The sequence below is a fragment of the Equus quagga genome, chromosome 13 (assembly GCF_021613505.1).
Source record: "Equus quagga isolate Etosha38 chromosome 13, UCLA_HA_Equagga_1.0, whole genome shotgun sequence".
In the NCBI taxonomy this organism is placed as follows: Eukaryota; Metazoa; Chordata; class Mammalia; order Perissodactyla; family Equidae; genus Equus; species Equus quagga.
In genome coordinates this window covers 32,344,622-32,360,882 of record NC_060279.1, presented here as the reverse complement: position 1 = coordinate 32,360,882, position 16,261 = coordinate 32,344,622, and the positions used below count along the sequence as shown (strand labels likewise).

The 16,261-nt window shown below is 41.2% G+C and overlaps 1 protein-coding gene across 6 annotated transcripts; it reads left to right on the top strand.

Annotated features, from left to right (window-relative positions):
- The first annotated feature begins 8,692 nt into the window (after positions 1-8,692).
- On the top strand, positions 8,693-15,284 carry FCRLA (Fc receptor like A). Of its 6 annotated transcripts, none has more exons than XM_046683278.1 (6): positions 8,693-8,955; positions 11,934-11,948; positions 12,218-12,370; positions 12,693-12,959; positions 13,677-13,961; positions 14,814-15,284. In XM_046683278.1, the coding sequence occupies exons 1-6, from the start codon at positions 8,898-8,900 to the stop codon at positions 15,113-15,115; spliced, it is 1,080 nt and encodes a 359-aa protein (XP_046539234.1). In that variant the 5' UTR covers positions 8,693-8,897; the 3' UTR covers positions 15,116-15,284. The 6 variants fall into 6 exon arrangements, with proteins under 6 accessions (XP_046539234.1, XP_046539232.1, XP_046539233.1 ...); XM_046683276.1 differs by having other exon boundaries at positions 12,173-12,370; XM_046683277.1 differs by having other exon boundaries at positions 11,931-11,948.
- Positions 15,285-16,261: the final 977 nt, after the last annotated feature.

Below are 16,261 nucleotides of genomic sequence, written 5' to 3'. Positions count from 1 at the left end.
GACTCAGAGCATCTTTGTGCATACTTTCTGGATGTGTGTTCTAAAACTTTCACTGTGGGTGAAACAGGCATCCAGAGAGGGGCATGTCAGTTCATGTCTGGCTTGTCTGGAGACTTCTAGCTTCTACCTGAGCAGCCTGAAACTATACCTGAGTGTATTCTTTCTTTTCCTGCCCCTGCCTCCGTCCCTCCCCTCCTTCCTCCTCCCCTCCCTCTTCCTTCCTTCATTCTCTTGGAAGAAATACACAAGTAAGCCAAGTCAAGATATGAGGAATAACTGGGTACTGCAGTACATTTTCAAATCTTAGGAATGGGACAATTGGCATCATCATAGATACTATAGATTTGCAACTAGCCATATAAGCACTCAATAGCTGCAGTGCTGCTGTAGACAGTAAAAAAGATAATAAATATTTTGAAAAACTTTATGCCGATAAATTTGACAACTTAGACAAAATGGACAAATTCCTTGATAGACAGAAACTACCCAAGTGTATTCAAGGAGAAATAGATAACCTTGAAAGCCCTTTATCTATATCTGTTAAAGAAACTGAATTTGTTATCACGCTTTGCCACTAAGAAGACTCGAGACTCAGACGGCTTCACTGGTGAATTATAACAGACATGTAGGGACTAAATAATACTAATTCTACACAAAGTCTTCCAGAAAATAAGAGGCAAGACCACTTCCCAGTTTAGACATCCAAGCAAAGACATTACAAGAAAAGAAACCTAGACACCATATCTCTTATGAACGCAGATACAAAAATTTTGAAAACAAATTCAACAGTATAAAAAAGGATAATACCTCTTGACCAATGCAAGGTTGGTTTTATATTGGAAAACCAAGGAATGTGATTCACCTTATTAGCAGAGTAAGAAAGAAAAAACATAGGATCATTTCGATAGATGCAGAAAAGGCATTTGATGAGATCCAACACCCATTAATGATTTTGAAAAAGAACTAGGAATAGAAGGAAACTTCTTTAACCTCACAGAGGGCATATACAAAAAACCTGCATCCAATCTCATTAACGGAGAAAGACTGCATGCTTTCTCCCTAAGATTGGAAACAAGATGATGTCTGCTCTCAGCACTTTTATTCAGCATAGTGGTGGAAGTCCTCACCAGTGCAATAAGGCAATAAATAATAAAATTAAAAATGTACAGATTGGAAATTGTCGCCATTTCAAAACGACTTGATGGTCCCTATAGAAAATCCCAATGAATCTATGTTTAAAAAAACTCATATAGCTAATAAGTGAGTTCAGCAAGGTTACAAAGTCAGTATACAAAACTCAGTTGTATTTCTATATGCCAACAATGAGTAATCACAAATTTACTTTTTAATAATTATTTAAAACAGCATCAAGAATATAACACTTAGGGATAAATTTGGCTAAAGTGTACAAGATATATATACGAAAACTGCTGAGAGAAATTCAGGAAAACTTAAGTTGAGAGATAGGTTGCTCGTGAATCAGAAGACTTGATATTGTTAAGACGTCAAGTTTCTCCAAATTGATCTGTAGAATCAATGTAGTCCTAATCAAAGTCCCAGTAGGTTTTTTTGGGGAAATTGACATGCTGTTTCAATAATTTGTGTAAGTATAAAAATATTTGCATGGAAATGCAAAACTTAGGTGAAATAGTTTTTGAAATTTTGAAAAGAAGGACAAAGTTGAAGAGAGTCCAGACATAGGATCACATACATATGGCCCATTTCTTTTTGATAGAGATGTCAAGGCAATTCAATGAAGAAAGCGTAATCTTTCCAACAAATGGTGCTAGAACAATTGACAGCCATGTGTAAAAATTAAACCTTGACCTTTAAGTCATACCATGTATAAAAATTTACTTAAAATCGATCATAGATCTAAATGTAAGAGCTAAGCCAATACAACTTCCAGGAGAAAACAGCAGAAAATCTTAGTGACCTTAGGTTTGGCAGAGATCTCTTAAATAGGATTAAAAAAGGATCTATAAGAGAAAAAACTAATAAATTAGTCTTCAAAAAAATTTTAAATGTTTGCTTTTCAAAAGACAATGATAAGAAAATAAAAAGACAAGCCACAGATTGGGAGAAAATATTTGCAAAACATATACCTGACAAAGGGCATGAATCTGGAATAAAAACAAACAAACAAAAAACTCTTACAGTCCTCTAATAAGAAAACAATTCAATTTTTAAGTATAGGCAAAAGATTTGAATTGATACTTCATCGAAGTATATATACAATTACTAAATAAATACATGAAAAGACGCTCCATATCATTAGTCACTAGAGAAACGCAAATTAAAACAATAATGAGATACCATGACACATCTATTTGAAGAGCTTAAAGTAAAAAGACTGTCTATACCAAGTGTTGGAGAGGATGTCTGGTAACTGGAACTCTCATATGCTGCTAGGAGGATTGTAAAATGGTTCAACAACTTTGAAAAGACAGTTTGGCAGTGTCCTAAAAATTTAAACATATTAGACCTAAAAGTATTAAAATCTTAGAAGAAAACGTAGGGCAAAAGTTTCATGGCATTGGATTTGGGAATGATTTCTTGAATATGACACCATAGGCACAGGTGACAAAAGAAAAAGGCAGACAAAGTGAACTTCATGAAAATTTAAAAATTTTGTGCATCAAAAGACAATATCAACATAATAAAAAGACATCCTATGGAATGAGTAAAAATATTTGCAAATCATAAATCTGATAAGGGATTAAAATCCAGAATATAGGGCCAGCCCCAGTGGCTTAGTTGTTAAGTTTGGCGCACTCTGCTTTGGCAGCCTAGGTTTGGTTCCCAGGCACAGACCCACACCACTCATCTATCAATGGCCATGCTGTGGCAGTGGCTCACACAAAATAGAGGAAGATTGGCAACAGATGTTATCTCAGGGTGAATCTTCCTCAGCAAAAAAATAAAATAAAATAAAATCCAGAATATATAGAGAACTCATAAAACTCAACAACCAAAAACCAATTGAATTCAAAAATGGGCAAAGGACTTGAACAGACATTTCTCTAAAGAAGATAAACAAATGGCCAATAAGCACATGAAAAGATGCTCAACATCACTAATTATTAGGGAAATGCAAATCAAAACTACAATGAAACCACCTCACATCCATTAGCATGGCTACTATCAAAAACACAAAATAACAAGTGTTGGTAAATATGTGGAGAAATTGGAACCCCTGTGCACTGTTGGTGGAAATGTAAAATGGTGCAGCCACTGTGGAAAATAGTATGGTGACTTCTCAAAAAGTTAAAAATAAAATTACCATACGATCTAGAAATTCCACTTCTGGATATATACCCAAAAGAATTGAAAGGAAAATCTTGAAGAGATATTTGTACACACGTATACTTAGCAACATTATTCGCAATAGCTACCTTGTGGAAGCAGCCCAATTGTCTATCAACGGATAAGCAAAATGTGGGGTATAATATATACACACATGCACACACAATGGAATATTTATTACTCAACCTTAAAAACTAAGTAAATTCTAATATATGCTACAACATGGATAAATCTTAAGGACATTATACTAAGTGAAATAAGCCAGTCACAAAAAAGCCAGATACTGTGTGATTCTACTTACATGAAGTACTTAGAGCAGTTGAAATTATAGAGGCAGAAAGTAGAATGGTGGTTGCCACTCTACTGGGGGCGGGGATGAGGAGTTATTGTTTAATGGGTATAGAGTTTCAGTTTTATAAAATGAAAAGTTACAGGGATGGGTGGTTGTGATGGTTGCACAACATTATGAATGCTTTTAATACCACTGAAGTGTACACTTAAAAATGTTTAAGATGGTAAATTTTACGTTATGTGTATTTTGCTACAATAAAAACTTATAAAAATACACACACACCCCTACGTACTCACATAAGTAAATAAACTTTGTTTATTTTTTTAATATAGAGCGGCTATCATTTTTTTTTAAGTCCCTTTTATTTTGGCGAGGAAGATTGGCCCTGAGCTAACATCTGTTGCCAATCTTCTTCTTTTTTTTTCTCCCCAAAGCCCCCGTACATAGCTGTATATTCTAGATGTAAGTCCTTCTAGCTCTTCTGTGTGGGACGCTGCCACAGCATAGCTTGATGAGTGGTGTGTAGGTCCACGTCCAGGATCCGAACCGGTGAAGCCCATACCGCTAAGGTTGAGTATGCGAACTTAACCACTATGCCACCGGGCTGGCCCCTACATTTTCAAAAATAAAAATAAAAAACTTAAATACCTATAACTATACGATCCAGCCAGTCCACTCCTAGGCACTCAAGAAAAATGAAAGCCAATAAGTCCTGGGGATGTAATGTACCCCATGGTGACTGTAGTTCATAATACTGTATTGTATGTTTGAAAGTTGCTGAGAGAGTAGGTCTTAAAAGTTCTCATCACAAGAAAAAAAATTTGTAACTACGTGTAGTGATGGATGTTCATTAGATATTGTGGTGATCGTTCTGCAATATATAAAAATAGTGAATCATTATGTAGCACACTTGAAACTAATAAAATGTTATATGTCAATCATATCTCAATATAAATAATTAAATAAAAAGAAATGAAAGCATATATCCACACAACAACTTGTACAAGAATGTTCATCGTAGTTTTATTTGTGGTAGTCATAACTGGAACCAACCCAAAGGTCAACCAACAGTGAATGGAGAAACAACGTGTGTTATAGCCACACAGTGGATTACTACTCTGCAACAGAACAGAAAGAACTATTGGTGGATACAACGCGGACGAACCTGAAAATAACTGTGCTGAACAAGAGAAGCCAGATGAAAAAGAGAATATGCTGCATGATTCTATTTACATAAGGTTTTAGAAAATGTGATCTAAATGATAGTGACATGAAACAAATTTGTGATTGCCTATGGAAGGTGGTTGGGGAAGAAAGGATTACAAAGGGGCACAATTAAATTTTCAAGAGTGATTCATCTATTTATTATCTTGACTGTGGTTATGGCTTCATGAGTGCATACTTTTGTCAAAATTCATCAAATTTTACAATTTAAATATGTGTACTTGGGGCTGGCCCAGTGGCTCAGCGGTTAAGTGTGCACATTCAGCTTCAGAGGCCCAGGGTTCACCGGTTCGGATCCCAGGTGCGGACATGGCACCGCTTGGCATGCCATGCTGTGGTAGGCATCCCACATATAAAGTAGAGGAAGATGGGCACAGATGTTAGCTCAGGGCCAGTCTTCTTCAGCAAAAAGAGGAGAATTGGCAGCAGATGTTGGCTCAGGGCTAATCCTCTTCAAAAAAATAAAAAATAAAAAAATAAATAAATATGTGCACTTTATGTATGTCATTATATCTCAAAAAGTGAACTTAAAAATCATATAAAGTGAAAAGACAAGCCACAGATTGAAATATATTTGCAACACGTATAATTGCCAAAGAATTTGTTTAGAATGTAAAAAAGACCCCTAAAAGTCAATAAGAAAATTTCATTCATATATGTATCTTAGAGAAACTCTTATACCTACAAGTTATGTAAGAGTATAGAAGCACAATTTTTAATAGTAAAAACCTGAAAATAACTCACAGCTCCATTTTCAGTAGAATAATTTGGCATAATCACATGATGGAATACTTCACCATAGTGAAAATTAGTCAACTATAACTACAAAGAAGATTTGGTTGAATCTCAGGAACATACTGTTACGTTTGGGGAAAAAAATGCAAATCTACCACTAAACACCTATTAAAACGGTCAAAATCTGGAACACTGAAAACACCAAATGCTGACGAGGATATGGAGTGACAAGAACCTCATTTATTGCAGGTGGGAATGAAAAATGGTACAGCCACTTTGGAATACAGTTTGGTGGTTTCTTACAAAGCTAAACATACTCTTACCATACCATCTAGCAAATGCACTCCTTAGTGTTTGCCTAAAGGAGTTGAAAACTACGTCCACACAAAATCCTGCATACGATGTTTATAGCGGCTTTATCAATACTTGCCAAAACTTAGAAGCAACCAAGATATCCTTCAGTAGGTGAATGGCTAAATAAACTGTGGTACATCTATACAATGGAGTATTATTCAGGGCTAAAAAGAAATGAGCTATCAAGCCATGAAAAGACATGGGTAAACCCTAAATACCTATTGCTAAGTGGAAGCAGCCAGTCTGAAAAGGCTACACACTGTATGATTCCAACTATATGACATTCTGGAAAAGGCAAAACTATGAAGACAATAAAAATATCTGTCGTTGCCAGGGGTTGGGGTGAATAGACAGAGCCGAGAGGGTTTTTAAGGAAATGAAAATGTATGATACAGGTCACTATGCATTTGTCCAAATCCACAGAATGTACAACACCAAGAGTGAACCCTAGAGTAAACTATGAACTTTGGGTGATAATGATGTGTCAATGTAGGTTCATCAATTGTAACAAATGTGCCGCTCTGGTGGGGGATGTTGATAATGGGGGAGGCTATGCATGTGTGAGAGCAGGAGGCATATGACAACTCTCTGTGCCTTCACCTCAACTACTCTTTAAAAATAGTCTTTAAACATGAAACACGTACAGACACACACACATACACACATGCACACACATTTGACTTGAAGGGGGGCAGATAAGCAGTTAAGAACCTGCTGCCCAAGCCCAGCGTAAGGCTAATAAAAGAAATTCACAGGAAAAAAAAAATGAAAGCAACTCTCAGAACAATAAATACAATATGATTTCATTTATTAAAAGTTCAAAAGCAGAAAATTATTACAACTATAAAATAAAGGGAGTGATAAATACAAGAGCAGGATTGCAGTTGATTATCATAGAGAAGGAAGAGGATGTAATAAGAAGGAACCCACGTGGCACTTCAAGGAGAATGGTAAGAGTCTATTTCTTCAACTGGGTGAGGGTACAAAAGTGCACGTTGCATCATTATTCTTTATACATTTGCCTTTTTAATAAATATTTTTTATCTACTCAATTAAAAATAAAGAAAAAATAAGCATCAGCTCACTAGTGACAAGCCAGGAGCAGCTGGGGTTGACATCACAGGCCTAATTGGTGTTGGGATGGGATGAGCGCAGGGACCTGCCCATCTCTGTGAGAATTCTGGGATGATCTTGATGGTGGAACTAACTTGATGGACTGAATCTCAGTCTCCATAAGCACATAGCAGGCCCAATGTTGCTTTTTCTCCAGTGAAACTGTCATTTATTGATCAGGCTTCAAATGAGTAAAACTTTCCAGAAGCTTAGTAGGAATTTAAGGGTAAAGAATATGATAGCTTCACCCCAGACCTTCAGAGGCCTTCTTGCTTTCCATATTGAGAGTGGGGTCTTGCGAAAGTTGATGCAGATGGTATAGACGAGGGTCTCTATCCTGGGATGACAAGCCTGTAAGGGCAGTTAAGAAGGGGTGGCATGAGAAGGGAAAAGTTTTTGTGGTTAGTTTAGAAGCCTCTTAAAAACTTGTCTAATCCTGATGTTCTCTTTTAGGGTGTGTTAGGGGGAGAGGTCCATGTAAAAATAATTCATTTTCTTAATTTTCATTAGGGCTGGCCTAGACTTTTCTTCCTCTTCTGGGGCTGCTTGGTCTTTTATATCACATCAACTGCACGGCTTCCTGCCTCCCCCACGACCATATTCAACCCCCCTGGATTCCTTGGGGCCACCTGCACACAAAACATATGCCTCTCAGATAATGGAAAATTTATTCTGAATGCTTATTTTAGATTGAGAAATATCCGCTCTCTCATGCTCATGTTGCTAATAAGCCTGCTCTGATCTGTGGTTTTTGCACAGCTGAAGGGTCATGCTGGCCCTGCCTCTGCCTTCAAGCAGAACTGCCTTCCCCCATTTTTGATGGCTCATTTCATCTTCAGATAATTAACTGAGGGCCTGGTGGGTATTATGATGGGGAGGGGGGAGGAGTGTGGTCCCTGTGAAAAGAAGCATGGGCCCTGCCACTGAGGATGCTTCAATCAAACAGCAGATATTTAGAGGAAGGGACAATGGGTCCCATAAGGCCAACTGGAGTGAAGAGACATGCTGTAGCCTCCATATTGCCCCTATTCATGAGTCTCCTCAGGTTTCTCAAGCTATCGAATGCCTCTTGTATCTAATTTCCTCAGGATCAGTGGCTTGAGCTTCGGCCATGAGTCCTGGGCTTACTGCTGGGGCCTCTGGAAATTGATTTTCCTTTTTCCTCTGCTCTTTCCCCGGGGACTCTCTTTGCCTTGTACTCAAATTTCCACTGAGACTGAATAGCCTTAGTCATGCTGCAGAAACAGAGAGCTGAGATGTGAGTCTAGAGAAATTTGTGTACAAATTTGTGTGGGCTTTGGGTGGTAGGAGCCTACAAAGGACTAATATAATAGCTGATTGGTCCCATTACCCATCTTCTTCCCCTTTATGTCTTGATCCAGTCTTGTCACAAGAAACATGCAAGGCTTGCCTCAGGATAAGGCAGGACACTTGAATTCTCGTCATTGCTCTCCCAGTGATTTTCCATGTAGCCTTCAAGCAATTTCCTGCCTCTTGTCCCCAGTTGTTTCACCAGTGAAATGGATGATTGTTGCACTGAACTTTCCCAGTGGGTTCATGAAGGCCAGTGAGCTATCAGACAATTACATGCTTTGAAAGGTCTCTGAGCTCTGTGGGGGAATTCTTGAACAATTGAGAGTACTATCATTCCATCCACAACCCTAAGGATGCAGAAGATGCTGGAACCAACCTGGCCAATCTGAATGATAAAAGTCAGCCACAAAGTTGAAAATAAGCCCCAGATGCAAAGAGATGAGACAGTTAGATTTACTTCCTCTTTTCTAATTTGAGAGGTTTCGTGTTGAAGAAAATCAGTGTGTTAGATGCTGCAGGAGACCTGAACACAGTCACCACGAAGCTGAGCTGTGTCCTCATGGCTGGTGCCTTCTACTTTTCTCTTACTATGCTCTGGGCAGCCCAGATACTACTGGGTAAGTAAAATGTTTGGTTGTGTGGAAATGGAGATATGCCTGACTTTGGGGAAAGGACCCAAAGGAAAGAAATGCAGACTAACTTCGGCCCTCTGGAGAAGCAGTGTTCAGGTGGGATATGAACGATAGATATTAGGAAGTTTGGTGTGCAGGATTGAATGGCTCCTTCTGGATATAAAAATCTTTAAGACTTTCCATCCTAAAAGTCCCCTTGACTATGATGTCGTCTCTTTAGCTACAATCTCAACTCCTTTCTCCCTTTTCTCAGATAAATTTCTGGAAAGAGAAGTCTGTACTTTCTATCTTCACTTCCTCACTTTTCACTCACTCCTCAATGCTTACACCCTGGCTTCTACTGGAATCAGTTTTGCCCAGGGTGCAATGACCTCTATATTGACTGGGCCATTGCACATTCTTTAATTCTCAACTGCTGGACTTCTCTGCTGGATTGGGCACTGTTAATCACTTATTCTTTCTTAGCATTCTCTATCCTGGCTTCCATATGCCATTTTCTCCTTGTATTCTATCTACCTGCCTTTGTCCTTTCGGTGGCTTCTCTTCTCTTCCCCTTACAGACTGGTGTTTTCTACAATTGCATCCTTGTTTCCCTACTCTTCTTTCTTTATACAATTGCCTTAGTGAGCTTATTTGTCTGTATAATTTTAACACTACCACTGTATAATTAAGAGTCCTAAATCATGTCTCAAACCCTAATTATGCTCTTAAGTTTCACATTCAAATACCAAGCTTTGCACAAGACATATCTACCTACATGTTTCACAGGTATCTTAGCACAATATGACCAGTGCTGAACTCATCTGTTTTCTTGGCATCTACCTCTCCTAATTTCATCTTTCACTATTTCTGATCTCAGTTAATGGCATCCACCCAGACATCCAGGCCAAAAACTTGGGAGACAACTTAGACCTCTCTCTCTCCATCTTCTGCATATTGCCAATCAGCAAGTTTGGCAAAATATACTTTCTGAATTGTTCTTTGAGCCAGTCCCTTCCTTGAAACATAGCTAATGGTATCCTAGGAAAGCCTTCATCATTTCTGACTTGGGCTAGACCAATAATTTTCTAGCTAATCTCCCTGTCTCAGCCTTATGTCCTTGAAATGAATTCTGCACTCTGCGGCCAGAGTAATTTGTAAAATTCAAGTCTGCCAGGCCAAGCTCCTTATCATGGCACACAAGGCCCACTATAATCTGGCCCTTATTTAGCCTCTTCAGCCTCTGCTCTCACCCTTCGAGCCATGTAATTTATGTGCTAATAAATCCCAACATGCTTATATTCATACATTCACACACCAGGCTCTCACCTGTCTCCAAAGCTTTGCTCATACTGCTACCTCTGCCTGAAAGGAGCTCTCCTCATGGCCCCCTACTCCCCTCTCATTTACAAACTTGTGGCATCCCTAAATACTCAGCTTAGGTGGCATCTTCATCAGGAAATCTTCCTTGAAACTTCCTCTCCCCTCCTACGGCTGCTTGTGATACCTCTTTCTTATTACTTTCCTCCTCATGCTGAAATAATCTCTTCATATGCTGTCATCCACTAAACTGAGAGTTATTTGTAGACAGGGACAATGCCTTTTTGTTTTTGTTTTTTAACCTTATCTTATTAGTCTTTGAATTCTCAGCACCTGCAGTGTCCCTACACAATAATTTCATTGAACTGTTTTATTGAACTCATAGAAACAGGACAGGGTGACTGTATTAAGATACAGTAATGGTATTGTGACAAGAACTCCAGACATGGACTCAGGCACTCTGGTTCAAGCCCCTCTTCTTTTATTTACTAGCTCTATAAAACTTTGGAAAAGTCACTTTTTACATCTATGAATTCGGTTTTCCTAGTCATAAAACAAGAATAATAATGCTTACCACATGGTTTATTGAGTGAAAGTGCCCGATAGCCCAAGAAGATTTTATTTTAAAAAAAGGAGAGGAGGCTGAGTCCAGATGAGTGACAGGGGAGGAACTGAAAAGGGGTAGCAGAGTGGTGAAGGGAGTTGAGACAGGATCTAAAGAAAGCACCTGATTCTGATATAATGAGAATTAGGAAGTAGAGAGGGGCCTCACTAAGAGAAGTTACACAGGTGAAAGAAGGGCAGTGGGTCATTGAGATTGGAAGGGAACAAAGGCAAGTGGGACAGGAAAGGACAGAGTGAAGGAAAGAGTATACGTGAATGGCCATGGTCCTGGAAGAGGGAGACAGGGATTAAGAGGGATGTGAAGCAGTCATGGAGATAGGAGAAATGTAATTTACTTCGCCTGGGTCATCATGGAGCTAACAGATAGGTTGAGGAGATGTGGTGAGAAAATCATAACTCTGCTTCAAGTCAGAAGTAAAGAAAGAATTGTTCCGTAGTTACCAGTACAGACTGGGAATAGAGGGTCAGGGACAGAGAGAAGGACATAGAAAGGGCTCTAAAGTTGCCAAGGAAAGTTCAAAGGACAGAAGACATCAAGGTAGAGATGGTTGAACAATGAAGACCTGAGAGGGAGATCCAGGAAGGAGGAGAGACACAGCTAGGTACTGAAAGCTATTTGGTAGATAATATATTCAAGGATGAAGAGCCAAGTGAATTTTGGGAAAATGAAAATATGGAAGAAAGCCCCCAAGGAAGGTCTGAGGACCGAAGTAGATCATGCGTGAACAGTGAAGTAAAAAGAACACTGATTTTGGACTCAGACATACCTGACTTTCTTGCTTCATTCTCTACTCTATTTTAAACTTTGGGTAAGTTAATTGACTTTTCTAACCCTGTTTCTTTAAGATTTATAAAATGGGGGTGAAATCACATACCTAGAAATTTTGTGAAGATTAAATAAGATAATGTGTGAAAGTGTCTGGCACATGGTAAACGCCCAATGAATGTTAGAATCTGATCATCTTCCTTTCCCTCCTGTCCTGTATCTGCCTGCTCTGGGGTCATCGTTGTCTTTGGCCTCTGGTTTTCTGCACCAGCAGCTGGATGTCATGCTGGTGAGTTCACCATTCTGCCATTCTATCCCTTCCCTCTTCCCCAAACCACAGTCCAAGAACCTGGAAGCCAATGAATCAAGTCCAAAGTATCCCTATGAGAGACCCATAAGAGTCTCTTGGAAAACAGGTTTTGGTGTCTTCTTAATCTCACCCTAAAAAGGATGATTCCCCCAGGAGAAGGAGGAACACTTGTGAAGGGCAATCTCCTGTCCTCTTTCTCTAAGTCACAGCATCATTTTCTGGTTCTTCTCGGACCATGCCCTCCTCAGCTGCCAGATTTGAGACATTACAATGTGAAAGACCTGTCAGCACCCAGGATGGCATCTGCCACATTGATGAAGACTTGAGAGGCCAGAGGGAAGCTGACTTCCAGCTCAAGGGCTACACTTTCAGTCAACCCTTCCATCTGATTGTGTCCTACGGTGAGGTCCTGGGAAGGACTGACCAGTGCAGGCCTGCTCTTTCTCCCATTTCCCAAACCTCTCCTTTCAGCCCCATAGCTCACTTGGGAAGGTGCCCCCAGGAAGCTGGCCATAGTATGAGATATCTTCTTCCCCATATTCAGCCCACAGAAGCTAGGGTGCCCTCAGTCCCGGGCCCTAGAGAAGTTGTTCCACATTCCCAACAAGGAGTGAGAGTTACCTGGACCCACAGAGAAAGTTTAGGGGTGTGTGCTAAGGGCAGTACTGGGGGAACTCCCAAGGAAGGCAATGGGTCACACTCAGCTCTTTCTTTGGGCCACAGACTGGCTCATCCTCCAAAGTCCAGCCAAGCCCATATTTGAAGGAGATCCATTAGTTCTGCGCTGCCAAGCCTGGCAAGACTGGCCACTGGCCCAGGTCACCTTCTACCGAGATGGCTCAGCCCTGGGTCCCCCTGGACCTAACAGAGAATTCTCCATCGCCGTGGCGAAAGAGGCAGACAGTGGGCACTATCACTGCAGTGGCATCTTCAGGAGTCCTGGTCCTGGTCGCCCAGAAACAGCATCTTCTGTGACCATCACAGTTCAAGGTGAGAGCTAGAGGGAGCGTTGTTGTGGCAGATGCAGGTGGGGAGAGACAGAGGGACCAAGAATGTCTTTCACTGGAGATGGCAAGATCACTGAAGGCCTAAGAGGCATTTTGCTGGCAAATGCCCAAGTTGGGCTTTAGGAGAGGAAGCATCTCAGCATTGTTTTTCCTTCTTTCTTTCTTTCTTCTTCTTTTTTTTTGTTTTTTTTGGTGAGGAAGACTAGCCCTGAGCTAATGTCTGTGCCAATCTTCCACTATTTTGTATGTGGGATGCCACCACAGCATGGCTTGATGAGCAGTGTGTAGGCCCGCATCTGGGATCTGAACCCACGAACTCCAGGCCACCAAAGTGGAACATGTGAACTTAACCACTATGCCACTGGGCCGGCCCCTCATCATTGCTTTTCAAGTCATTCAGCCCTCCTCCAAGTTCAGCATGTTTTCTACCACTCTATCCTACAGATCTATGCTTCCCAATGTTCGCTGATTAGACATCTGGGCTATTGTCAGATTTACCCATCTCTGGATCTTTTCTAGTCCTGTCTACTTGAGAAGAGAGAGGACTTGAAAGATTCAAATGGAACTTTTCTAAGAGAGCTCATTCCTGGTGGAAATAGGGGAAGGAAACGGGAAGGAAAGTGTGACTAGAGTTCATTGCCTGTCATGGGTGCCCTGAATGCCAGATGGCTGAGCTCTTCTTTCCCACCTGTCTCTCCAGAACTGTTTCCAGCACCAGTTCTCAGAGCCACTCCCTCAGCTAAGCCCAAAGAGGGAGGCCCAGTGACCCTGAGCTGTCAGACAAAGCTGCCCCTGCAGAGGTCAGCCACTCGCCTCCTCTTCTCCTTCTACAAGGATGGCAAGACAGTGCGCAGCACGGGCCTCTCCTCAGAATTCCAGATCCTCAAAGCTTCAGAGGCACACTCTGGGTCCTACTGGTGTGAAGCGGCCACCGAGGACAAGCAAGTTTGGAAACAGAGCTCCAAGCTGGAGATCAGGGTGCAGGGTGAGTAAGCATGTATGCATCTGTTGGTGTGTGTGAAAAGTAGGGGATAGGACGAATGTGCCCATGAGCTGGGGTTGGGTGTGAGCAGCTTAAGAAAGAACACAGAAGAGGCAGGAACCGTAAATCACGGTCTCTGGTTATGGAAGAGAGCACAGATAGGGAACGCCTCCTTCAGACCACGGTGCATATTTCACCAAAACAAGACCCGAGCCAGCTCTCCAGCTGCTGCCCCACAGACCTTACAGTCCCTACATGAACTCTGGGCATTTGTAGGAATATAGTGTCTAGAATGAGGTTGAAGTAGTCCAGAGTTTATGTTCAATTCTGGGAGCCCTCGTTAAGAAGGCTGCATTTGACTTAAAATATACCCAGAGGAGGTGTCCAGGGTAACGAAGGGGCTCGAAACCATGTCATAAGAAAAATCATGGAAGGGATGGGAGATGCTCATCCTGAAGAAGAGGTGACTTAAGGGGCCAGCAGAGAGTGTCTTCAAAATGCTGAAGGCTGGCACAAGGATGAGGAATTACACTAATGTCATATACCATAAAGAGGGGGACCTAGGACCAGCTACCACATCCATGTGCTGGGAATTAGATTCTGCCTTGATAGAAGAGAAGCTAGCTAATATCCACAGTGCTCTAATGATGAAGTCTCATCATTGAAGATTTTCAAGCTAAGGTAGCCAAGCTTGAGATTTAAATTTGGACCAGGAGGGACACTAGAATTCTCAAGTCTCTGCTGCCATTGGGCCACACAGCCACTTTCAGAGAACAAGAAAGATTGACCAGGAATAAGAAGGTAGGGCCAGAGTCAGACTTCACTCTTGTATGTGCCTCCTATCCCGTGATCCAGGTCCCTCCAGCTCTGCTGCATCCCCCACCTTGAATTCAGCTTCTCAGAAATCAGCTGCTCCAGAAACTACTCCTAAAGAGCCCCCTAAGCCTGTGCCTCCACTGTCCACCCCTTCTTCTGAGGATCCAGGCTTCTCCCCTCCTCTGCAGGTACCAGACCCCCATCTGTATCACCAAATGGGCGCTCTTCTCAAACAACTGCAAGATATGAGAGCTCTCCTCGGTCACCTGGTCATGGAGTTGAGGAACTTGTCTTTCCACCTGAAGCTTGAGACCACAAAGGGTCCTGCCAAATATGAGTAAACAATTCGCCTGCAGTATTACCCAACTACCCCCAATAAATCCAACTCTTTCTATTTTTCCTCTTTCTGTCCTATACATGTGCATAAATCGTTTTACAAGTTGCCCAGTGTTTTGTTAGAGTTACAGAAATAGGTGAGTATAAATAAATTTGTACAAAGTGATAACTGGAGTTTAGCCATAATTATGTATTCTCTCTCTTTTTTTTTTAAGATTTTATTTTTCCCTTTTTCTCCCCAAAGCCCCCCAGTACATAGTTGTATATTCTTCATTGTGGGTCCTTCTAGTTGTGGCATGTGAGACGCTGCCTCAGCGCGGCTTGATGAGCAGTGCCATGTCAGTGCCCAGGATTCGAACTAACGAAACACTGGGCCACCTGCAGCGGAGCGCACGAACTTAACCACTCAGCCACGGGGCCAGCTCCTATGTATTCTCTCTTAACATGACAACATAATCCTGCCTTCTCTAGACCAGGAATTGCCTTCCTTTGCCCAGACTAGAATCTGGTGATTGAAACAGAAGCAGTGAGATGGATTTAATGCAGCAGTCTCAAATGGGGGCAGTTCCCCCCACCCCCCAGCCAGGGGACATTTGGCAATGTCTGGAGACATTTTTGGTTGTCACACTTGGGGGCAGAGTGCTACCGGCATCTAGTGAGTAGAAGCCAGGGATGCAGCTAAACATCCTATAATACCCAGAACAGCCCCCAACAACAAAAGATTATCTGGTCCAAAATATTGATGGTCCTGAGGTTGAGAACCCCCAGCCTTGTGAGAGCTTGGTGTTGGACTTTGGGGTGGGCCTTTGCCTCTTCTGCTTACTCTCCCCTCTCAGCTTTATTCAGCAAATATACTTGCTGATATTTTGCTGACCTCTGATACACGCCCAAGTTTATTCTATATTAATTGTACTCATAAGACAGTGTTTCTGTTTATAGAGGGTTTAGACTTTGGGATGTAGGAACAGTAATACTCCTACCCTTAAAACAATTAACAATTAAAGCAACTTCCCACAGGTCCTACTACCCTCAGAAACATGTGATCGAGCATAACATTGTCAGAGTAGCAATTATTTGCTTTAATTCATTTGTCTCTGAAATATTTTTCTTAAAAAACATATATAAATCTATTTTGGTACCAAAATAATACT